The 25,053-nt window shown below is 48.1% G+C and overlaps 2 protein-coding genes across 2 annotated transcripts in view; one reads left to right on the top strand and one right to left on the bottom strand.

The window, feature by feature from the left end:
• MRPL54 (mitochondrial ribosomal protein L54) overlaps window positions 1-1,729 on the bottom strand; it is a 51,001-nt gene extending 49,272 nt beyond the window's left edge. Inside the window, exons 1-2 of the mRNA XM_040419821.1 lie at window positions 1,657-1,729; window positions 1,438-1,503 (exon numbers count right to left, since the gene is read on the bottom strand). Of these exons, the coding sequence (XP_040275755.1) occupies window positions 1,438-1,503; window positions 1,657-1,729 (139 nt within the window). The remainder of the gene's footprint in view (window positions 1-1,437; window positions 1,504-1,656) is intronic.
• APBA3 (amyloid beta precursor protein binding family A member 3) lies at window positions 1,441-24,719 on the top strand. Its single transcript, XM_040419820.1, is given in 16 exon segments — window positions 1,441-2,784; window positions 6,024-6,063; window positions 8,828-8,866; window positions 8,869-8,972; window positions 9,069-9,101; window positions 9,103-9,162; window positions 9,556-9,558; window positions 9,729-9,838; window positions 9,840-9,896; window positions 10,447-10,609; window positions 15,406-15,441; window positions 15,443-15,585; window positions 15,587-15,616; window positions 23,133-23,253; window positions 23,322-23,462; window positions 23,538-24,719. Coding segments are annotated over 16 exon segments (1,944 nt in total). The 5' UTR covers window positions 1,441-1,992; the 3' UTR covers window positions 23,610-24,719.
• The last annotated feature ends 334 nt before the right edge of the window (window positions 24,720-25,053 follow it).

Below are 25,053 nucleotides of genomic sequence, written 5' to 3'. Positions count from 1 at the left end.
GTGGCCTCACCCTTCTACATGGCTGTGATGTCAAGTGTAGGGTTTAGGCAGTGGAAATCCAGAGTGTGGAGCACATGTAACAGCAGATCCTGGCTGCCTGTGCTCTCAGTGTATCAACTAGACCAGGCATGCTCAACCTGCGGCCCTCCAGCTGTTGCAAAGCTACAACTCCCAGCATGCCTAAACAGCCTACTGCAGGGCATGGTGGGAGTTGTAGTTTTACAACAGCTGGAGGGCCGCAGGTTAAGCATTCCTGAGCTAGACGATTTGAAGCAATGGGGAGCACATGAACCAAATCCTGTATCAGATAGCCATTGGGTTCCATGTCATGCAAAAATGAATAACAGGTATGTCACACTCAAGTATAGATCTGGATTCCTCGTCAGATACAACTACTGTGGGCGTTTCACCCATCAGCTCCGCTGGCTGTCTAGTAAAATCCATAGCATCTGCGGCTTTAGAAGAGCGGGTGTGTGATACCAGAGCTCCCGCCTTACGCTCGCTCCGCTTATAGCCTGCACCTTTTTCCACACCTGCACAGTATTGTATACATATATACAATATATATTAACTTACTGTATATATTATTGACTAATAGTAAAAATATGATTGCACACCGAGTAACAGAAAAAGGAAACGTACTGTAAAGTCAATGGGGGAGATTTAGCAAAACTGGTGCAAAGGAAAATTGACTTAGTTGCTCATAGCAACCAATCAGCTTGATTCTTTCATTATCCAAAGGGGCTCTGAAAAAAAAAAGGTATGGTCGAATCTGATAGGTTGCTATGGGCAACTAAGCCAGTTTTCCTTTAGTCTATCCCAATGCCTGGGAGAACTGCCGCAATCACTTAGCCGTCCTTGCAGGATCGCTATACTATACCATCAGGATTCTTACTAATCACTCATGTTTTGGGCAAGAAATCTCTGGATGCTACACAACTTGGAAAGCATGTCTAGTCAGTAGAGAGAAGTGAATCGATTCTAAAATTTGGCTAGAAGTTTCCCAACATTTCAGATTCTGATTCTACCAACTTTAAGTTTCGTGCGATTGGACCCAGGAGAATCAAGGACAGAGTCAGAAAGACTTTCCAGGACATCAGAGCACTTTTGATTCTGGTAGAATTTCTTTAAATCCGAATCTAATTGCATGGACGATTCAACCTAATCGGACCTGAAAAGAATATTGAGCGATCTATTCATCTCTACTTGGAAGATGCCCATAAACCATCATAGTGTCCAACAGGTGCTGGGGCACAATGTCATCTGGGCACAGCAAGGTTACATGAAGGTGATAGGGATTGGCTGCACCCCCAATAAAAGGGCAGAGTGCCGTACAGCCGCGACCCTGTGATACAGAGGTGACATGAGCAGCAACCTCCTGAACTAACCCCGCGGTAACGCGAGCTCCCGTACAGCCAGGGGGTATACTCCGCTCACCCGGCTTCTTGGCATAGCTCCGTAGCTGCACTGCCCCTGGCCGGCTGATGAGAGTGGCCCACAGCCCTCAGAGCTGCCCCTGCCAGCCCATCATCACACACGTGCGTCGGTTCGGGGCAATGAGGCCGCACTGCACCACGGGACATGTAGTCCCCTCGCTCTACGCTCCACCTATCCGTCATTAAATGCTGTCCTGAGCTCCGAACAAAGTAGCCTCACTTTTAAACGAGACGTCTGGTCTGTAGTGCGGTCCCTGCTGGTCGCCTTCTGCTTGCGCACAAAACCCCGGCATCCATTCCACCTCCCCAGCGAGAACTACAACTCCCAGCGGTCCCTTCGCGCTGAGTGCAGTGGTAGAAGCCCCGGGAACCCGCACGTTCCCCCCCCCCCCCCCCCCCTTACAGTGAACGGAAGTTGAGGAGCTGACACAGGGTCAGGGGTGCACACGACTTGACAGGAAGGGATGGTGGGGGCAGTAGGGCAGGGTATGTGGTAAATAATGACGATACCATAAGTAGCCGTGTGTGACCAGCCGCCTGTTCAACCTGCAAAGAAATGATGGAAACCGGGATGGACTTCCAGAAGCAGACGCCCTCGCCGCCCTCTTATCTCTCGGGGAACCTGCTTGAGGCTCCTCACATGGACTTGGAGACGCAGGAACTACTGACTGGTAGCAGCCATGAAGAGTGCTGCGGTACCGCAAGCACTGGCTCAGTAGACATTGATAGTAGAGCGCCCCCGCGTGTTGACAGTTGTCCAGACATGGACACCAGACCGCCGCTGGAGGTCACAGGCATGGAGTCACAGCTGGACCCAGCAGGGCAGGGCAGTGCCTTCCACATGCAGGAGCTTCTCAATGAGTTGCCTACCATGACCTGCCCCTCTAATGGGGATCACTATGAAGGGGAGGAACCCCATAAATGCCAGCCATGCCTACTACATATTGCCATGGGGAAAGGGCTTGCGCAACGTCTGCAGCGACTGTCGGAATCCAGCACGGTACCAGCTGGCGGTAATGGACTCTTTCTGACAGACAATGGCAAAGATGGGATGTTCACCCTATTCCAGTGTGAAGAGGGCACATTATCACCTGGGGATGCCAGGACGCCCCTGGCCAGACTGGAGGCTATATCTAGCAATGAGCAGTACTCTGAGGCTGGGGGGCAGGAGGAAGAAGAGTCCTCATCATTGTCTTCTGGACTCAGCAGAGAAGACTCTTCATGTAGCCTGGCAGATCAAGAGCTTCAGCAGTCCCTGCGTAATGTCCAGGAGGTGAGAGGAGGCGCTGTTAGTACTTACTGTCAAAACGCTTGGAGAACAGCGCAGCTGGATGGTGGGGTCCCACAGGTATGCCAGGTCTGCTGCGCTGCGTTTTGGACCACTTGTGAGAGCCTATGACGGATCCCCAAAACGCCAGTGTGAAAGTAGCCTTAGGGTACTTTGACACTTGCGGCAGGACGGATCCGACAGGCTGTTCACCATGTCGGATCCGTCCTGCCGCTATTTCGCCGTGCCGCCGCTCCATCCCCATTGACTATTATGGGGACGGGGGTGGAGCTCCAGCGCAGCACGGCGAAAGCCGCCGGACTAAAAAGTCGGACATGCAGGACTTTTTAGTCCGGCGGCTTTCGCTGTGCACCGCCGTGCTGTGCCGGAGTTCCGCCCCCGTCCCCATTATAGTCAATGGGAACGGAGCGGCGGCACGGCGAAATAGCGGCAGGACGGATCCGACATGGTGAACAGCCTGTTGGATCCGTCCTGCCGCAAGTGTGAAAGTAGCCTTAGGCTACTTTCACACTAGCGTTCAGAGCGGGTCCGTCTGATGTCTGCTCAGACTGATCCGCTCCTATAATGCAGACGTTTGTATCCGTTCAGAACGGATCCGTCTGCATTATAGTTTGAAAAAAAAAAACTAAGTGTGAAAGTAGCCTGAACGGATCCGTCCAGACTTTACATTGAAAGTCAATGGGGGACGGATCCGTTTGAAGATTGAGCCATATGGTGTCATCTTCAAGCGGATCCGTCCCCATTGACTTCCATTGTAAGTCTGGACGGATCCGTTTGCCTCCGCACGGCCAGGCGGACACCCGAATGTTGCAAGCAGCGTTCAGGTGTCCGCTCGCTGAGCGGAGCGGAGGCTGAACGCTGGCAGACTGATGCATTCTGAGCAGATCCGCGTCCACTGAGAATGCATTAGGGCTGGACGGATGCGTTCAGGTGTCCGCTTGCTGAGCGGAGCGGAGGCTGAACGCCACCAGACTGATGCATTCTGAGCGGATCCGCATCCACTCAGAATGCATTAGGGCAGGACGGATGCGTTCAGGGCCGCTTGTGAGCCCCTTCAAACGGAGCTCACAAGTAGAGCCCCGAACGCAGGTGTGAAAGTAGCCTAAGCCGCTGGTAACAGAAATGAGCACACCCCTAAGTAAAAATAGCCAAATTATCCATTTTTTCTCCCCGGTGTCATGTGACCTGTTAGTGTTACAAGGTCTCCAGTGTTTATATACAAAAAATGTATCTCCATGCACCAGGTGCATATGTGCAGAGATGTCACACCACTTATAAACTTATTTACACTGTGTGGACTGGGTATATATAAAATATAACTTTTTTTACTTTAATTTCACTAAATGCATTGGTGGTTGCAGTGGGACGAAGGACAAATAACATCATACATAATACTCATATATTGCAACCCGTCTAGAGCCGTGGTAAGATAATAGTGTGTGGGTCTTAACCCGTCCTGTAGTCACTCGACCAATGGATGGTGGGTGGCGTCAGTGCTCCAGTGTGTTAACAGGCACTGTGCCCAAATGCTTCTGTTGGTATGGCAATCTGGACACTCCTATAATGCCCCTGGTCTAGAGCGCTCCCTATATGGATGGTCAGGCGGCTATCATCATGACCGGCCTCAACGACACGTTATCACACTGGAGCACTGACGCCACCCACCATCCATTGGTCGTGTGTCTACAGGACGGGGTAAGACCCACCCAGTATTATCTTACCGCGGCTCTAGATGGTGGCAATATATGTGTTTATATGTATGTATGTTATTTTGTCCTTCGTCCCACTGCAACCGCCAATGCTTTTAGTGAAATTCTAGTAAAAGTTATATTTTATATATACTCAGTCCACATGTGGTAAATAAGGTCTCCAGTGTGAATGGGAAGCAGGTGTGTTAAGTTTGGTGTTATTGTACTCACACTCTCTCATACTGGTCACTGGAAGCTCAACATGACACCTCGTGGCATAGAACTCTCTGAGGATCTGAGAAAAGAATTGTTGCTCTACATAAAGATGGCCGAGGCTATAGGAAGATTGCCAACACCCTGAAACTGAGCTCCAGCATGGTGGCCAAGACAATACCGTGGTTTAATAAGACAGGTTTCACTCAGAACAGGCCTCTCCATGGTCGACCAAAGAAGTTGAGTGCACATGCTTAGCGTCTTATCCAGAGTTTCTTTTCAAAATAGACTTCTGAGTGCTACCAGCATTGCTGCAGAGATTAAAGGGATGGGGGTGGGGGGAGTCAGCCTGTCAGTGTTCAGACCATATGCCGCACACTGCATCAAATTGGTTTTCCCAGAAGAAAGCCTCTTCTATAGATGCTGCACAAGAAAGCCTGCAGTTTGCTAAAGACAAGCAGACTAAGGGCATGGATTACTGGAACCATGTCCTGTGGTCTGATGAGACCGAGATAAACTTATTTGGTTCAGATGGTGTCAAGCGTGTGTGGCAGAAACCAGGTGAGGAGTACAAAGACAAGTGTGTCTTGCCTACAGTCAAGCATGGTGTTGGGAGTGTCATGGTTTGGGGCTCCATGAGTGCTGCCGGCTGTGGGGAGCTACAGGTCATTGAGGGAACCATGAATGCCAACATGTACTGTGACACACTGAAGCACAGCATGATCCCCTCCTTCTGAAACTGGCTGCTGGAGTATTCCAACATAATAACGACCCCAAAACACACCTTCAAGATGACCACTGCCTTGCTAAAGAAACTGACGGGTAATGTGCTGGATCGGCCAAGCATGTTCCTGCCTAAACCTTTTGCATCCTCAAATGGAAGGTACGAAGCGCAAAGTCGTAAAATCACCACCTCCATGATGTCGTCATGGAGAAGTGGAAGAGGATTCCAGTGGCAACCTATGAAGCTCTAGTGAACTCTGTGCCCAAGAGAGTTGAGGCAGTGCTGGGAAATAATGGTGGCCACACAAAATATTGACACTGGGAACAATTTGGGCATTTTTCACTTAGCGATGCACTCACTTTGTTGCCAGTGTTTAGACATTAATGGCTGTGTGAGTTATTTTGAGGGCACACAACATTTACAACGGTTATACAAGCTGTACACTGACTACTTTACATTGTAGCAAAGTGTCAGATCTTCAGTGTTGTGCCATGAAAAGATAGGGTAAAATATTTACAAAAATGTGAGGGGTGTACTCACTTATGTGAGATACTGTAACCGCTGGGTGATGGTAGATCTGAAATGATTGTATTGTCTAGACTAGGCCATTGTAGTAGATTGATAGGACTGTCTTTCTGTGATTCCCTTACACCTGTGATATTCTGCCTCCACAGACATTACCGGGGTCTGAGGACTATCCAGCACCTCCGAAAGGTATGTGTGGCACAAATATGTGGTGATATATGGGAACATATTGGCATCCATGTTGTGGCCGTACCGAATGCAGTATTAGTCCAGTATTAAAGCTGTAAAGACCATTTAATATTCACCAAACTGACTTGTAAGTTGGACTAAGCTATGCCAGCCCTTCCTGGCACATTTCACAGCTGGCATACAGCCATCACCACTGGCTAAGTGGCCGGAGATGTTGAATGGAAAAAGCAAGCAAAGAGGGTTGGAGGAAACATGAGGGATGGGTTAACAGTGTGATTATTGTGTGTGAAGTAGTAATTTCTAACAGAAATGCTTCAGTTGTGGGATATCCTATTTATTTCATTTATAATGGCACCCCCTGGTGTTCATCCTGTATAATGATGTGCACCTCCTCCTGCTGAGTGGATGAGCATGGCCTTCTTCTAGAAGGTCTGATTTGATGGATCTTGCCTTCAGTATCAAAATCTTGGAAAACCCCTTTAACCTCTTGGGGACATAGGGTGTACAGGTACGCCCTGATGTCCTGGTACTTAAGGACACAGGGCGTACCTGTACGCCCTGTGTATTTCCAATCCCCGACGGGTGGTGATCGGAACTGGGTGCCTGCTGAAATCAATCAGCAGGCCCCCTGGGACAATGCCGAGGGGGGTTCTGTGACCACCGCCCGTATCGGCGATCGCTGCGGATTAACCCCTTCGATGATGCTGACCGCGTCCTTAAGGTGTCCTGGTCCTTAAGGTGAAAAATGGCCCGATCCTTAACGGGTTAAAGAGGACCTGTCACCATGCCTGTTTTAATAGCGTCATGCATTCACCACGTACTAATAATTCTGGAGCATCTATTCTTATGTCTGTATGTTGTGCCATTCCTTTATTATATCTATTAGAAGTGATGCATGGATTTCTAGCAGTCTGCAGTAAGGGTACAGAGGGGAGGTAACCAGTTGGGGGGGTGTACCTGCACAGTCTGACTCCAATCAGTGCTGCCAGACTGTGCAGGTACACACACCCAACGTGTTACCACTTCTCTGTATTCTTACTAGGGATCGACCGATATTGATTTTTTAGGGCCGATACCGATACCGATAATTTGTGAACTTTCAGGCCGATAGCCGATAATTTATACCGATATTCTGGGAATTTTCATTTTTGAGAAAAAAAAAAAATTCCTACACAAATCTGCTGAAAATTAATATGTTTATTGTTAATGTGTATTTTTTTTGTTTATTGTTAATGTGTATTTTTTTTTTATAAATCTTTTTCATTTATACTTAATATTTTTGTGTTTTTTTTTTTTTACTAACTTTTAACCCCCTTAGGGACTAGAACCCTTGTCCTATTCCCCCTGATAGATCTCTATCAGGGTGAATAGGATCTCACACTGTCCCTGCTGCTCTGTGCATAGTGCACACAGCAGCATGGAGCTGAACATGGCAGCCAGGGCTTCAATAGCGTCCTGGCTGCCATGGCAACCGATCGGAGCCCCAGGCTTACACAGCTGGGGCTCCGATCGGAGGAGAAGGGGAGAGGGGATCCTGTGGCCACGCCACCAATGATTAATACTGGTGGGTGGGGGGGGGCGCACGGCGCCACCAATGTTTTTACTATTGGCCGGGATTGGGATGGGGGTGGGGGGGCGCACTGCGCCACCAATGATTAATACTGGGGGGCTTGGGGGGGGGCGCACTGCGCCACCAATGAAGATAAGTCTATCGATCATTCATATACAGGAGGCGGGAGCTGGCTGCAGAATCACATAGCCGGCTCCCGACCTCTATCAGCGTAGCTGCGATCCGCGGCACCTGAGGAGTTAACTACCGCGGACCGCAGCTATTGCTCATAGAGGGCCGGGAGCCGCTATGTGATTCTGCAGCTCCCGCCTCCTGTATATGAATGAATGAAAGGCTTATCTTCATTGGTGGCGCAGCGGCCACAGCCCCTCCCCTCCTCTTATGTTCTAATCCCCTCATTGGCGCAGCGGCAGCAGCAGCACAGGGGGAGGAGACACTGCTTCCTTCTCCCCTGTGCATGCGGAGGGAACACAGAACGCGCTGAGAGCAGCGCGTTCTGTGTTCCCCATACGTTATCGGTATATCGGCAAAATAGATGCCGATACCGATAACGTTCAAAATCCTCAATATCGGCCGATAATATCGGCCAAACCGATAATCGGTCGATCCCTAATTCTTACTGCAGACTGCTAGCAATTTATTCATAACTTCTAGTAGAAATAATAACCCAACCACATTTGTGTGAACATACTGTTGGGCTACTTTCTCCCTGTGACATATACCTCTGATGGATTAGCACTGTGTGGTCATTCAGTGGCATTCATTGCCCATGGGGCGGCCATAGAGGAAAAACATACACTGACATATTCGGCACACTTTGCAGACATTAGCATCATGCTGTCTCCAGTGGGGCTCATGATCTAAGGTCCCTAACAGTATCTCCTTGGAGAACATACAGACTCCAGGCAGATGTTGTCCTTGGTTGGATTGAACCTAGAACCCCAATGCTGCCAGGCACCAGTGCTAACCACTGAGCCACTGTGCTGATGGGTATGCTGGGAGCTTTCCACCATATGCTGCAGATACAGTGTGACTTCATATGTTTCATGACTTCTCCGATGGGACTTCAGGGCAGTGAACAGGACTGGTAGCGTAGCGCGCAGGACATTTTGCTCATTTATGTTTCTACATGGTAGTTAAGTCATGTTTTGTTTCTATGTTGTTAATGGGGTTCTCTGTGTCTCTCATTCATTGCCCGGGTCCCTTGTGAAGCAGAGGATTTACTGGATGGGGTAGTTTTGGTGCCAAATATCTGGGCTCTACACAGCTGCAGTGTGAGAGACACCAGACCTCTTCCCAGCAACACGTATGCGGCAGGGCAACTAGAGCAGGGGATAGGGGTGAAGGTGAGGGCCATGGATGGACTAGTGTCCTCGTGAAGATTCTTTCTTCCCTCATCCCTTTCTTCTATGCCTTTTTTTTTCTGTTTTACCTCGTTAGGGCACCAGATGGGGAATCTCAGCCTATGAACAGAGGTGGATGTCATGGTGTCTACACAGCGTGTCAAAGTCCTGACTGCAGACACTCAGGTCAGAGCTTAATCTAACTTAGGCCATGTTCACATCTCTGGGTTTTCTGTCTGAACAGCCTGCCGGAGTTCACCAGATCCAGCACTGAATGATTCCACAGATCACTACTGGATCCCTATTGACTAGAATGGGATCCAGCAGTGATCCGATAAAGCTTTCTGGCATAAATGCCAGGTTTTGGCCAGACAAGGATAGTTGGATGCAGCGGTTCTTGACTGGCTGACATCCGGCATTGTGACTGATCAGGCAACTGGAACTTCACGGGGGACGTGATTGCAGATTCCAATGTAATCTCATGCACATGCCTGTATTACGGCTGTGTTTTGTAGCCAGCTGTAATATAGCAGGTGGCCCCACTGTACCTCCAGTTTAATTTCTGAATGAATTGGACAGGAGGTGGCATGCTCGATTGGGTGCAGCATATAGGACGTTTTGTTCTGTAGAAACTTTGCTAACCTGGGATATGAAAGCTCCATACATATTGATCAGAGCTGTACAGGGCCAGGTCTACAGGAGGCCCAAACTCTTTCTGTATAAGGAATTATTGTATTTTATACTGCAGGGAGGCCCTTATGGATCACCACTTGCAGACGATTTCCTATACAGCTGACATTGGTAATATAGTGGTATTCATGGCACGCTAGGGAAATCGCCACGCAGATCAGGACCAACAGTCTTTCACACAAGAGGCCACATAAAATGCTGTGCCACGTCTTCCAGTCTGTTGATGTGAGTCCCCTGCTATTGCCTGTAATCTTGACTGTGGCATGCAGCCTTTTCTGGGGGCAGATCTAGGGCATGTGCTGTATAGTTTGGTTTCAGTCTTTATTTTGGGGCGTAAAATGCTGCCCGCAGGAGCCTGTGAGTCTACCTTCCTTGCCCATGTTGCTGATATGAATTTACAATTTATACAGAAAAGGCTGGGACTCTAGATGGGTCTTGTTCCGTGAAAACCATTACCACGCGCTTTTTCGAAAGTAAAAATGAAGCTAGTTGTTACTTACCTACCCAATCCTTCGTCCTGGCTTCTATGGACCATACAGGGAATGTGTGAGATTTTAACAATTGCCACTGAAGTATCATTGTACGAGGAACATGCCATACAAAACATTATTCTCACTCGGGAATTGATCTTGAGCGAAAGGGCTCCCTTTATACCTTGTTGAGTTGAAAAGCCATGATTTAGCTACAAAAAGAGATTTCTGTGATTATTTTCTATTTAACATGCTAAGACCACTTTTTGAGGCGAAAAAAACAAATGTGTTCCACCACTTTTAGGCTCAAACTCATTGCCCAGGCTATTGGACAGGCTTTTGGGTTGGCATACCAGAACTTCCTTCGCGCTGAAGGTTTGGAACCTGACAGACACGAGAATACACAGCGTGACAGAACAACTGTTACAATGCAGACCTTGCCCACTTCATCCAAGGAGGAGAATATCAGGGAGGTAAGAAGAAGAGTACGTGTCCACATCCGCAATGTGTTAATTATTTATATTTAGTATGGCAGGATTAGGAATGAAAGAAGTAGCTAAAAAAAAAAAATGAAAATGCTTTGATGGGTGCTTTATTGGGGATGATCATTTCCACAGACAGGACACGGTCTAATACAGGTGCATTGTTTCTCAACTGTACCATGTTTGTGTGACACTAGAATTACAAATTCGAACGGAGGTGCACCAGATAATTTCACATTGGGGAATTCATAGAGGGCCGTGCCCTATTCAGAGTCTCACTCTGGAAGAAGCTGTCCTGCGTTACATAGATAGACAACCCTTTGATTTGAATGACAACTATAAGGATGCGGTTAATATGGCGACACTGGTTGAGGTCAGGACCACAAAGTTGCCCATCACCACGCAGTTGCAAGAAATCAAACACTGCTGGATTTCTTGTGACAGACATCGGCAGTCCCATTCATTTCTATAGAATCACCACTGTAGCCGTACCCTTCTTCATTTTCCCTGTGGTCGGGGATGTCAGGGAAATTAAACACTTCCTCCAGGTTTCCCCACATATTGTCCAAGCATGAGGACACTTTTGTGGTCATTTCATCATCAAGCGACTGCTCTAACAATAGGGATTGTTGACCAGGGATTTAGCGTACAATATAAAGGTCATTTTACACACTGCAATTTTCACATTTTTGCTTTGCAGTAAGTTTTACGTGGTGATTTGTCATTTCCCAGAGTGTGGTTTGTGTGGGGACCAGCATACCTGACCACTAAATAAGGAAACGCCAGTGGAATATGCCACAGTCAGAGTAGAGCGGTGGGGGTAAGAAAATTGTAAAACGCTGCTTAACCATTAGTATATGGTACAATGGGCCTCAGGACACAATATTTTTCAACATACAATGGTCATTTCTGACTCATCCTAAGATGAAACCAGACTCAACATGCAATGCCTCGGACTCGGATCCAACCAATCAGGCCACTTCTCTGGTAAAACAGCTGTATTAGTTTGCTGGTTAGCAGTTGTTCCTGACTGTTATATGTAAGGACTTGTTTTATATGTCCTTGGTTATCAGCTTATTTTTTCTTTATATCTTCATTTTCTCTCATCTTGGATGACATTTTGGGGCTTTGGAACCGATTACTCAACTTACAATGTCGTCCTGGAACCAATTAATATTGTATCTTGAGGGACCACTGTACTTGTGTTGTCCAAATTCTTCTCATGTGTCATGTGAAATAATTGCTTTGTAATGGCCTTTTTTTCGTCAGTCTGCTTGTAGTTATGGGGTAAGTGTGACTACCAATACAAGTTGGTGTGGCAGTAAGGATCAGCCATTTTGTGCAGGATCCTATTGGAAGAGACATAAAGGCTATCTGCCATCAGGAAATTCACTGCCTTTGCTCCTCCTACTTCCTCAGCCAGCCCCTCCTCTTGAGTGACAGTTGAGTTTACACATTAATGAATTTTGAAGAAAACGTCAAGAATGGATTCAAACTGAGGATATGACTCAGCTTTTCCTTTTGTGTGTGTCCTTCATGGCTTTGGCTTCTAAAATTGCTGAACATGTGAACTCAGCCTAAAAGTTACTTATTCCACAGAATGGAAGCACAGATCGCTAAGTGAAAGTTATTAGGCATACAGGGCATTGTGCCTAAGTTACCTGTGAATTTCCTTTTGAAACTCTCAAACGATTACTCTGATCTTGGCCATATTTGGATGCGCTCAGAATAACCCTTGTATATTGCAGCCAGGGCTGGCCGCAGTTAGGGAACAGCAATAGATAAATAATTTCGCCACACCATGAATTGAATTAATCTAGCTACAGTGAGGGGCAGTTAATGCCTGCTTTAAAACCTTTTCCCTGCCAAGGACGTATATAATACATGCCGGCAGGGTCCGCAATTCAGTAAGCTAAGGATGTCACTGCTACGTCCTTGCTGCTGATGGCTGGATCTCAGGCTGTGTACAGCTAAAGATTCAAGCAGGTCTTGTTTCAAGGCCTCATGCACACGACTGGTGCCGGCCGTTAAATTGCCTGCGGATCGTAAATTGCAGTCCTCCAATACACAGGCACAGACTGTTTGCCTGCCATCTGCGGACGTGGACCCGTTCACCTTGAATGGGTTCCAAGATCCGCAATCAGTCAGCATCGCAAAAAAGTAATGCTTGCACTACTCTTTTGCGATGCGAGGCATGGACATAAAACCCACGGAAGCACTTCCCACATTGCGGACCCATTCAAGTAAAATGTGGGCCACAATATGGACACAGACAATCTCCAGGTCTAAAACAAGACAGTGCCTCATGCACACACCGTAGCGAGTTTCTGTCTGTATTGCAACAAGCAAACAGCTGGTCCGCAATATACGGGCACCGGCCGTGTGGCCTACAGTTTCACACCCATTCACTTGAATGGGTCCACATCTGGAAGATACATACACTACTTTTTTTTTTATACACTGTAAAGGATCACTCTCTCACAGGGGGGTCGCAATCACAGACTTCTCCTCTGACAACGGGTTAAAGTCCAAATGGTGCTTTATTGTGGCACTTCAGCACCAGTAAAATTAACACCTACCCATCTGGCCCTAGCTAATACAGAGGTCCTTCTCCCTGACTCTCCTCAAAAGCGCAGTTTTCACCCACAGGGTCTCAGGCTCCAACCCTTAGCAGGTCAGCTCACCAAACATAAGTCCAGGGGAGAAATCCGCTTTCACTAAGCCGCACTTTTTGAAAGCCCTCCTGGCTGTGACCACAGAAGCCTCTCAGGCTTCCCTCTCTGTAGGGTCACTTCCTCTCCCCTAGACTCATGCACAGAGGGTTGATTTACCCAGCTGGCCTCACCTGGGGACAGGGAAACCTGTAATGGACTAGGGTGTGGACTTGGAAGACTCCCACTGCCAACCTGTCTTCCAGTCCAAAGAAATCCAGCCCATACAACTTTAAATAAAAAACAGCTGAAGCCATACCATTTCTGATTTCAGTTCTCAACCCAGCTAAACTGAAAAACCGGGTGAGATATACACCGCCACCATACCTCTACCGTGCACTTACCACAACACATATATAAATGTTATACATTTTTAACTCTTAATGGCAATTAAACAACGTCCTCAGTTTACTAGAACATGCTTTGCCCTCATATATACATGTACTAGCAGAAGGACCTGGCTTCGCACAGGGTATATTTCATCTATTTAATTAATGTTTTCTGTGTGTCGTTAAAAGATACAGTACCCCGCCCCTTTAAAAGTGACCTCCACGGTGCTCGCCCCCTTAACAGTGCCCCTGCCCCCTTAACAGTGACCTCCACAGAGCCTTGCCCCTTTAGGGCTACACGACGACATGTGTCGCACCAATGTCACTCAACAATTTTTATAATGATAGGCTATGGTGTCACACTGCGACATGACAGTCGCAAAAAATCCATCCAAGGTGGACACAATAGATATTTCTGCTGGTAAGGTAGTGCAGCGATTTACAGTCAGAACCATGGCGTTATAAGCAGGATATAGATCTCATTACTGACACTCTCACTACATGCACTCTGTTCTGAATACAGTGTTTGTGTGCAGTCCCCACAGTGAGCAGTCACTTGTCCCACACAGATTAGTACAGTGTGATGAAACACAATGCTATGTACAGCAGAGTACATTTGTTCAGTGTCTACCAGAGCTCACACAACAACCTGTACAAGCGTCATACACACCTGTTCTGGCTAGTTTGCTCCCTGAAAAAAGAATCCTGTGTATTTTTCCGCATTGTCTTTTTCTAGTCGGCGAGCTCTGTATCAGCACACTGCCAGGTCCAGCACACAGAAAGCCCCGCCCCTCACGGACATCTCCAGACTAAACGGCACATTAGGTGTACAGGGACCTGTGGTGAGGTCAGTCATGTGATCAGCCACGTGTATGGAAGGAGTAAGACGAACTCCTGAGGCTTCCGTGTAGGACTGTGCAGGGTATAAGGCTTCCTTAGTGGAGCATGTGTACCGTGTAAAGCAGGGCTATGTAAGCATGTTGTGCAGTTTCCTGTGTGGCAGAGCTGTGTATGCAGTGAGCACCATGTGGCAGTGCTGTGTGCGCGCAGTTGGACACCATGTGGCAGTGCTGTGGTATGCAGTGAGCTGCTCTCCCCTTCATCAGTGATCGAACCCCCCCGCCATCCATCCTCTGCTGCTTTTCCCTTCACCAGTGATGGCACCCCCTCATGCCATCAATCCTCTGCTGCTCTCCCCTTCCTCATTGATTGCTCCAAACCCCCCCTCCCCCATCAATCAATCCATCCTCTGCTCCTCTCCCATAGGAAGCACAGCAGGCTGTAGAACAAAAAACGAAAAAAGATAAATAAAGCAACCAATTGGAGAAATGATTTTCTCCACACAAAAAATTAATTATTGGTGTAAAATTGTTTTTTATTTATTTTTACAAAGGTGTCCATATCCTTTAAGTAGTTGAAGGGGATCTCCTACACCACATTATATACTCATAAATCCCAATGTTTGTAGGGCACAACAGTCAAACATTCCAGCCTGTAGAGGAACTGGATAATGGGGGTGAGAAAGGATGTCACCGTCTACATGTAGAAAATTACTTTTAATCTTACTTTTATGACATCAGATATAGACTTTTCAGATGTTTAAGTTCAGACGGCTTAACTACTGAATAAAGCTTCTTTGTAGCCACAAATCCATTTTTTGCATCTTTTTTGGTTTTGCATTTTCATTTATTTCGCACAAACACTTATTCTGGTAAAAATCTTTTTTCTTTTTTTCTTCTATCAACAGGTTTATATCCAGAAAGAGAGAGGAGAAATGTTGGGTGGTGGCTGTCGTGGAGTCAGGGTGGGGATCCTTACTCCCCACTGTAGTAATTGCCAATTTAATGCATGCAGGACCAGCAGAACGTAGTGGAGAACTGAGCATTGGGGATCACGTGACCAGTGTCAATGGCACAAGTTAGTTGGTCTTCCTTTTCTACCAGCCAGGGATTAATCCGGTAAGAAAAAGTTTAAGAAAAAAAAAGAATACTTTAAGGTTCTCCGGGCCAGAATAAGTCCAATGGACACAAAAAATGGTGTTACTTTCTCAAAAATATATGAACGAGTAGGCAGCGCCCACGATGCCAAATACGTATGGCTTACCAGTAATGGTGGACCGCAAAGAATAGATGTATGCGGCGCCAAGAAGTATAAAAAGTAATACTAAAAGGTGTATCATATATATGTATATTGTCGAATAAAACATGTACATCGTACTATCCACAGTAAGAGAATTTATAAATCTAGATTATGTATAAAAACAATTACATATATAAGCAAGAAAATGCATAGAGATTCTCAAATTATAAGCGCAAGATAAACTCGTGACAATTGTCACCCTCAACCTCCCTTGCGAGATCGCCTGTACTTATCACAAAACACCACGCCCTGATACATTAGGACCGGAAAGATTGGCATATGAGGGGGCGATTTCTGTCCCATTGCCGTGCCCTTGCTTTTGCAAATAAGTTCTCCCTTTTACTGAAATACCGTATTTTCGCCCCATAAGACGCACTGGGGGTAAATACCCCTGCGTCTTATGGGGCAAATACTAATGATCGCTTCCATTATGGAAGCGCTGATTAGTACCGGAGGACCAGGAAGCGGTGAAGACTCTGTACGCACCGCTTCCTGGTCGTCGGCTGTGCAGTGGCTGACGCACAGCATGAGGGCGCTCTGTGACCTCACGATGTGCACGCCAGTCATATCTTATGTATAAATAATCTCTGGGGTCTAATCTGAGGTTTTATGAACATTGGGGGGTCTAATTGGGGCTGTCAGCTGAGGTCTAATTAACTTGGTGGTCTGACCTGAGGTGTAATGAGAATTTTTTTTTTCTTATTGTCTTACTCTAAAACCTAGGTGCGTCTTGTAGGGCGAAAAATACGGGTAATTGTTTTCCACTATGACCTTAATTGCATCCAAGATCAATTCCTTCTGTTTCTGTGGAAGTTAGAAATCTTCCAGAAGGAAACTATCAATTGCCTTTCGGCCTAAATCGCGAATAATATAGCTGTACAAAGATGAAACATCCATGGTGACCCAAAACATATTCGGTTCCCACTTGAATTCTTGTAATAGTGATTAAATGACTAGAATCTTTTGATATGAGGCCGACATGGTATTTATGCATTTATCTTTATATATTTATGTGATAGACATGATATATTGCTAAATAAATATATAAATAGATCTGTGTTCATCCAACATTCATATTCCCTCATCAATATATTCGTCCATGTGAACGTCTAGTATTATACGTATACCGTATTTTTCGCTTTATAAGACGCACTTTTTCCCCCCTAAAAGTGGGGGGAAAATGGCCGTGCGTCTTATAAAGCGAATACCCTCGCTGGCCGCTATGCTGCACAGCGCGGCCAGCGAAGTATCAGTGACAGTGTGGAGGGAGGAGGCGGGGCCCGGTGCAGTGACTCTACTCTAATACACCGGCCCCGCAACTGTTAAACATTCAATCTGATCTATATCTGATAGTATATACTCTGTACAGCTCTTACTGTAGTACCGTAAGTATAGCGCAGACCGGCATCTCCATCGTCCATGCGCCGCTTTGCCGCGCCTTCCTTCCTCATGCGCCGTCTGCTCCAGCTCCCTCTGTCATGCGCCACCTGCCCCAGCTCCCTCTGTCATGCGCCGCCTGCCTGTTCATTCATAAAGTGAGATAGCAGGCAGGCGGCGCATGAGGAGGGAGCTGCGGCAGGTGGCGCATGACCGATGGAGATGCCGGTCTGCGCTCTATACTTACGGTACTACAATAAGAGCCGTACAGAGCATAAGTGTCATCCACAGAGCCCCATAGGTGTCATCCACAGAGCCCCATAGGTGTCATCCACAGAGCCCCATAGGTGTCATCCACAGAGCCCCATAGGTGTCATCCACAGAGCCCCATAGGTGTCATCCACAGAGCCCCATAGGTGTCATCCACAGATCGCCCCCATAGGTGTCATCCACAGATCGCCCCATAGGTGTCATGCACAGATCGCCCCATAGGTGTCATGCACAGATCGCCCCATAGGTGTCATGCACAGATCGCCCCCATAGGTGTCACGCACAGATCGTCCCCCATAGGTGTCACGCACAGATCGCCCCATAGGGTGTCACGCACAGATCGCCCCATAGGTGTCACGCACAGATCGCCCCATAGGTGTCATGCACAGATCGCCCCATAGGTGTCACGCACAGATCGCCCATAGGTGTCATGCACAGATCGCCCCATAGGTGTCATGCACAGATCGCCCCCATAGGTGTCATTGCACAGATCGCCCCATAGGTGTCATTCACAGATCGCCCCCCATAGGTGTCATGCCACAGATCGCCCCATAGGTGTCATGCACAGATCGCCCCATAGGTGTCATGCACAGATCGCCCCATAGGTGTCATGCACAGATCGCCCCATAGGTGTCATGCACAGATCGCCCCATAGGTGTCATGCACAGATCGCCCCATAGGTGTCATGCACAGATCGCCCCCATAGGTGTCATGCACAGATCGCCCCATAGGTGTCATGCACAGATCGCCCCATAGGTGTCATCACAGATCGCCCCATAGGTGTCATGCACAGATCGCCCCATAGGTGTCATGCACAGATCGCCCCATAGGTGTCATGCACAGATCGCCCCATAGGTGTCATGCACAGATCGCCCCCCATCACAGTGCGTCATGCACAGATCGCCCCCCCCATCACAGTGCGTCATGCACAGATCGCCCCCATCACAGTGCGTCAATGCACAGATCGCCCCCCATCACAGTGCGTCATGCACAGATCGCCCCCCATCACAGTGCGTCATGCACAGATCGCCCCCCATCACAGTGCGTCATGCACAGATCGCCCCCCATCACAGTGCGTCATGCACAGATCGCCCCCCATCACAGTGCGTCATGCACAGATCGCCCCCCATCACAGTGCGTCATGCACAGATCGCCCCCCATCACAGTGCGTCATGCACAGATCGCCCCCCATCACAGTGCGTCATGCACAGATCGCCCCCCATCACAGTGCGTCATGCACAGATCGCCCCCCATCACAGTGCGTCATGCACAGATCGCCCCCCATCACAGTGCGTCATGCACAGATCGCCCCCCATCACAGTGCGTCATGCACAGATCGCCCCCCATCACAGTGCGTCATGCACAGATCGCCCCCCATCACAGTGCGTCATGCACAGATCGCCCCCCATCACAGTGCGTCATGCACAGATCGCCCCCCATCACAGTGCGTCATGCACAGATCGCCCCCATCACAGTGGCGTCATGCACAGATCGCCCCCATCACAGTGTGCGTCATGCACAGATCGCCCCCCATCACAGTGCGTCATGCACAGATCGGCGCCCCCCATCACAGTGCGTCATGCACAGATCGCCCCCCATCACAGGCGTCATGCACAGATCGCCTCCCCATCACAGTGCGTCATGCACAGATCGCCCCCCATCACAGTGCCGTCATGCACAGATTCGGCCCCCCATCACAGTGCCTGTCATGCACAGATCGACCCCCCATCACAGTGCGTCATGCACAGATCGCCCCCCATCACAGTGCGTCAATGCACAGATTCGCCCTCCCATCACAGATGCGTCATGCACAGATCGCCCCCCATCACAGTGCGTCATGCACAGATTCGCCCCCCATCACAGTGCGTCATGCACAGATCGCCCCCCATCTCAGTGCGTCATGCACAGATCGCCCCCCATCACCAGTGGCGTCATGCACAGATCGCCCCCCATCACAGTGCGTCATGCACAGATCGCCCCCCATCACAGTGCGTCATGCACAGATCGCCCCCCATCACAGTGCGTCATGCACAGATCGCCCCCCATCACAGTGCGTCATGCACAGATCGCCCCCCATCACAGTGCGTCATGCACAGATCGCCCCCCATCACAGTGCGTCATGCACAGATCGCCCCCCATCACAGTGCGTCATGCACAGATCGCCCCCCATCACAGTGCGTCATGCACAGATCGCCCCCCATCACAGTGCGTCATTGCACAGATCGCCCCCCATCACAGTGCGTCATGCACAGATCGCCCCCATCACAGTGCGTCATGCACAGATCGCCCCCCATCACAGTGCGTCATGCACAGATCGCCCCCCATCACAGTGCGTCATGCACAGATCGCCCCCCATCACAGTGCGTCATGCACAGATCGCCCCCCATCACAGTGCGTCATGCACAGATCGGCCCCCCATCACAGTGCGTCATGCACAGATCGCCCCCCATCACAGTGCGTCATGCACAGATCGCCCCCATCACAGTGCGTCATGCACAGATCGCCCCCCCATCACAGTGCGTCATGCACATATCGCACCCCCATCACAGTGCGTCATGCACAGATCCGCCCCCCATCACAGTGCGTCATGCACAGGATCGCCCCCCCATCACAGTGCGTCATGCACAGATGCGCCCCCCATCACAGTGCGTCATGCACAGATCGCCCCCCATCACAGTGCGTCATGCACAGATCGCCCCCCATTCACAGTGCGTCATGCACAGATCCGCCCCCCATCACAGTGCGTCATGCACAGATCGCCCCCCATCACAGTGCGTCATGCACAGATCGCCCCCCATCACAGTGCGTCATGCACAGATCGCCCCCCATCACAGTGCGTCATGCACAGATCGCCCCCCATCACAGTGCGTCATGCACAGATCGCCCCCCCATCACAGTGCGTCATGCACAGATCGCCCCCCATCACAGTGCGTCATGCACAGATCGCCCCCCATCACAGTGCGTCATGCACAGATCGCCCCCCATCACAGTGCGTCATGCACAGATCGCCCCCCCATCACAGTGCGTCATGCACAGATCGCCCCCCATCACAGTGCGTCATGCACAGATCGCCCCCATCACAGTGCGTCATGCACAGATCGCCCCCCATCACAGTGCGTCATGCACAGATCGCCCCCCATCACAGTGCGTCATGCACAGATCGCCCCCCATCACAGTGCGTCATGCACAGATCGCCCCCCATCACAGTGCGTCATGCACAGATCGCCCCCCATCACAGTGCGTCATGCACCAGATCGCCCCCCCATCACAGTGCGTCATGCACAGATCGCCCCCCCATCACAGTTGCGTCATGCACAGATCGCCCCCCATCACAGTGCGTCATGCACAGATCGCCCCCCATCACAGTGCGTCATGCACAGATCGCCCCCCATCACAGTGCGTCATGCACAGATCGCCCCCCATCACAGTGCGTCATGCACAGATCGCCCCCCCATCACAGTGCGTCATGCACAGATCCCCCTCCCCATCACAGTGCGTCATGCACAGATCCCCCCTCCCATCACAGTGCGTCATGCACAGATCCCCCCCCCATCACAGTGCGTCATGCACAGATCCCCCCTCCCATCACAGTGCGTCATGCACAGATCCCCCCCTCCCATCACAGTGCGTCATGCACAGATCCCCCCCCCCCATCACAGTGCGTCATGCACAGATCCCCCCCCCCCCCCCCCCCCCATCACAGTGCGTCATGCACAGATCCCCCCCCCCCATAACAGTGCGTCATGCACAGATCGCCCCCCATCACAGTGCGTCATGCACAGACCACCATTAGTTCAAAAGCTACCAAAAGCACACCTTTTGGTTCAAAATATTTTTTTCTTCTATTCCTCCTCAAAAACCTAGGTGCGTCTTAACATCAGGTGCGTCTTATAAAGCAAAAAATATGGTAAATACATATGTATTAACTAGCATCGCTCCAAATATTGTCCCTTGTAACTGAGACTAATATTCCTTTTGAACGACACGCTCCACATTGGAACACACTGTACATGGGCACGGCTGATCTTAGTGACTTCTTGCCACGCCCCCTTAGAGTTTACCTTCCCTTTCTAATACGGAGCGTTCCATACTGGGACGCATTATGCACAGTGACATCGCCCCAGCTTGGACGCTCACCGGAAGAGACGTGACGCTAACCGGAAGTGGAGGCCCCATTCATTCTATCCGGTTTATTATCTACATAGCCGTGAGGCCATTTATTTGATCAATCAAGTCCTTTGCTTACTTAGATCACTATAATCATGCCCTCCAGTGGTGGAACGCACTACACACTTCCAGTCCGGAAGTCACATAATCAGGAAATCAATTATTTTCTTGGACTCTCCCACATGTGTATTGTTCGGTATGGCTATTTAAACATGCACTGTACAGAATACTTTTATTGTATATTCTTCTAAGGAAGGTCCATCATGATGTGGTGTTAGGGTGACAAGTGTCATGAGTTTATCCTGTACACCCCCCCTCCCTGGTGAAGTAAGTGGCATATTCTTGCATCAGATACTTATAATTTGAGAATCTCTGCAATTTTTCTTGTGTTTATATTTATATGCAATTGTTTTTACACATAATCTAGATTTTAAATTCCCTTGCTGTGGATAATACGATATATATTATATTATATATACGTAAGGGAAGGCCAAGGCAGCACACAGCAGCACAAAAAAGGGTATTTTTTCACCCATGTGTAGACAGCAACGTTTCAGCTCACTCAATGGAGCCTTTGTCAAGCCATAATACAGAGTGCAAAGTCAGGTGCTTATATAGCATACATATTATATATAGATAGATAGCAAGATACACCTTTTAGTATTGCTTTTTATACTTCTTAGCGCCCCACGCATCTATTTCTTTGTACTGATAAAGAGCCACTAGAGGTCAGACTAATGCCAATACACCTAGTCTAATTGATGAAGTGCTGTGAGACTTTTGATAAATAATCAAATGGAGTAGGGAAAAATGTGTATTTCCTATAGTCCTTCAGCTAACATCTGGAGCTGGTGTTTTTACAACAAAATAATGAAAGTGCTGGGGAAAAAAACTGATTGCACATTTTGCAGCAGATATTCTCAGTTTCTGCCTCAGTTTTTTTTTTTTTGTGCTGTCTGGAAAACCGCATGTAAGTAATCTGCCTAAAGGGTTTGTTCTACAAAATTCTGGCAAAAAAAACAAGCAGCTGTATAAAACAACAAAAGAGTCCCACTGTGCTCCACCATTTTTTGTTTTGTTTACTGGGCTTGCGCGGATAGACATAGGTCACTTTGACAACATGGCTGCAGCCTAGTAGACAAGGACTGGTGGGGAAGCACCATTGCTGCAGCAGAGGGTTCAACACGTAAGTGATGCTGCTTTTGTCATTTTATACTATTGCTTAGCCTTGCTCCAATTTTTAATGATCTTCTGATCCTATCCACCACAAGAATGGGGGCTCAAGTCCTCTGTTTGAATAGAGCGACGGCTGTGCTGCTGGAGATAGCCGTTATAATTACTAGACCCGAAAAATAAAATAACATGCTACCTGCGACACTGAATAAAAAAGCCTTAGTAGTGGGGTCCTAGATATTCAGTTTAACCTTCTGTTTTTATAAACCTGTTTATTGGGGGCAGGTCGATACAGGTACTTATTGTACGTGAGTTGCGTAATTACTTTTTCCCCACATTCTTTTCTCAGGACCTGAAAGGTCAATCTGAGGTGGTCCTAAGCATTGTTCGCTGCCCCCCAGTTGTTACAGCGATTATTCAGAGGCCCGACACTACTTACCAGCTAGGCTTCAGTGTAGAAGATGGAGTGGTGAGTGTCAAGAAGCTATTAGGAAGTCTAAAATAAGTGTTATATGTTAACCGTGTGTGCCTAAACAGATCTGTAGCCTTGTACGGGGAGGTATTGCTGAACGAGGAGGCATCAGAGTGGGGCATCGAATCATTGAAATAAATGGACAAAGTGTGGTGGCCACAGCACATGAGAAGATTATCCAGACACTGTTGGATGCTACAGGGGAGGTAAGATCTTTCTAGAAAACACAATGTAATTTGGTTTTATATAATTGAGTTATGATCGTATGAATCTATCTACAGGTCCATATAAAAACCATGCCAGCCTCCACCTACAGACTGCTCACCGGACAAGAGACCCCAGTATACCTCTGAGGAACAGCTCCACTTTTATATGTACAGACTCTGCTTGTCCTACTGGAAAACCGTTGTCTTCATATGTCAAGGATATTCTTCTGTCCACAACCATGTTGTGCCTTTACATTTAAAGGTGGATGTCTACCAAGTAGAACTGAAATCAAATCTGTACCAGACATGTTTTTATTTAGATATTAATATTTATACTCATATCTTTGCCTGGCTTTTCAGATCATCTATAATGTGAGCAGATACCAGTGAAATATGTGACTGCTTGCTGCAACTGAAGCCATCTCCTGTGAACACTGCTAACAGCTTTCAAGTGGTATTCCCATCTCCTAAAGTGATGGCATATAGCATCTTTGTATGATGATTGGGGGGTGCTACTCTGGGACACCTGCCGATCCTGAAAATGAAGGGACCGAAGCACTTATTCAGTGCTGCAATTCCTTCAGTCTTTCTCTACATAGCAGTGCTCCTGCCCACCCACTGTGCTGGGTAACTGCAGCAAAGCTTCATTTAGGTGAATGGGAGCAGTTGTAGTTCCATAACTGGGCGGCCAGAGGCACCACAGTATTCACTGGATGATTGGAGGTCAGACACCCACCAATCATAAAGTGGTGCCATCACTTTATGAAATAGGATTGCATTTATTAACACAAGCAGTGATACTGCAGCTTCCATTTCAGCCTGTACAGGACCAATATGCTCAGTACTTAAGCAGTATGGAGAGGGACTGAAGCAGCACTGGTCACAGTTGGAAAGTTATTATACAGCAGCCATTCAATGTTTGGTAGAGATGTCAGTTGTCCTTAGTATGCATCCATCTATGGATCTTTTTGATACTAAGAAGCAAAAGTGTAACCAATCTGAACAGAGATGCCACAGCAATGTTGGGGCTGATGTTGGTCGTCAGTGTAAAGGAATTGCGGGGACTTTCCACTGGTTTTTAGCTGCAGGAGTAATGGGAAGCCTTATTTATGGGAAAAGTGCAATAAGAAAACGGAAGCATTTCTAGCTGTAACATTCAGGGTAGGCCTTTCCTGCACTGTTTATATTGTCTGACTCATGTTTGGTACAGGTTACTGGCTACATACTGTTCTATTTTTAATAAATATATTATAATTGCCTATCCAGCAGCCTCGTCATCATTTAATGGACTGTGTGATGTAGCAATGTTGTGAGTGAGGGTCTTTGCAGCAGATCCATTTTCCCCTCCCTTGGACTAATGTACCTTGCTAATACAGTGCACATTTGGTGCACTTTAAAAAAAAAATGTTATCCTGTAATGAAGATTTAATCGAAACGATAAAAAGTAGATTTTAGATCAGGCAGTGACTACACCGGGTGGTATGATCGGTTTGATTTTACAGCTAAATCCTTCCCTGTAACATTGTATGCCAATATAAATCTACTTACAACAAAGCCAGCAAATGTAAAACAGGGACTGAAGATTATTACA

The sequence above is a fragment of the Bufo bufo genome, chromosome 2, assembly GCF_905171765.1.
Source record: "Bufo bufo chromosome 2, aBufBuf1.1, whole genome shotgun sequence".
Taxonomy (NCBI): domain Eukaryota; kingdom Metazoa; phylum Chordata; class Amphibia; order Anura; family Bufonidae; genus Bufo; species Bufo bufo.
The sequence above is the reverse complement of the archived record's forward strand: the minus strand, read 5'-3'. Positions and strand labels throughout refer to the sequence as shown.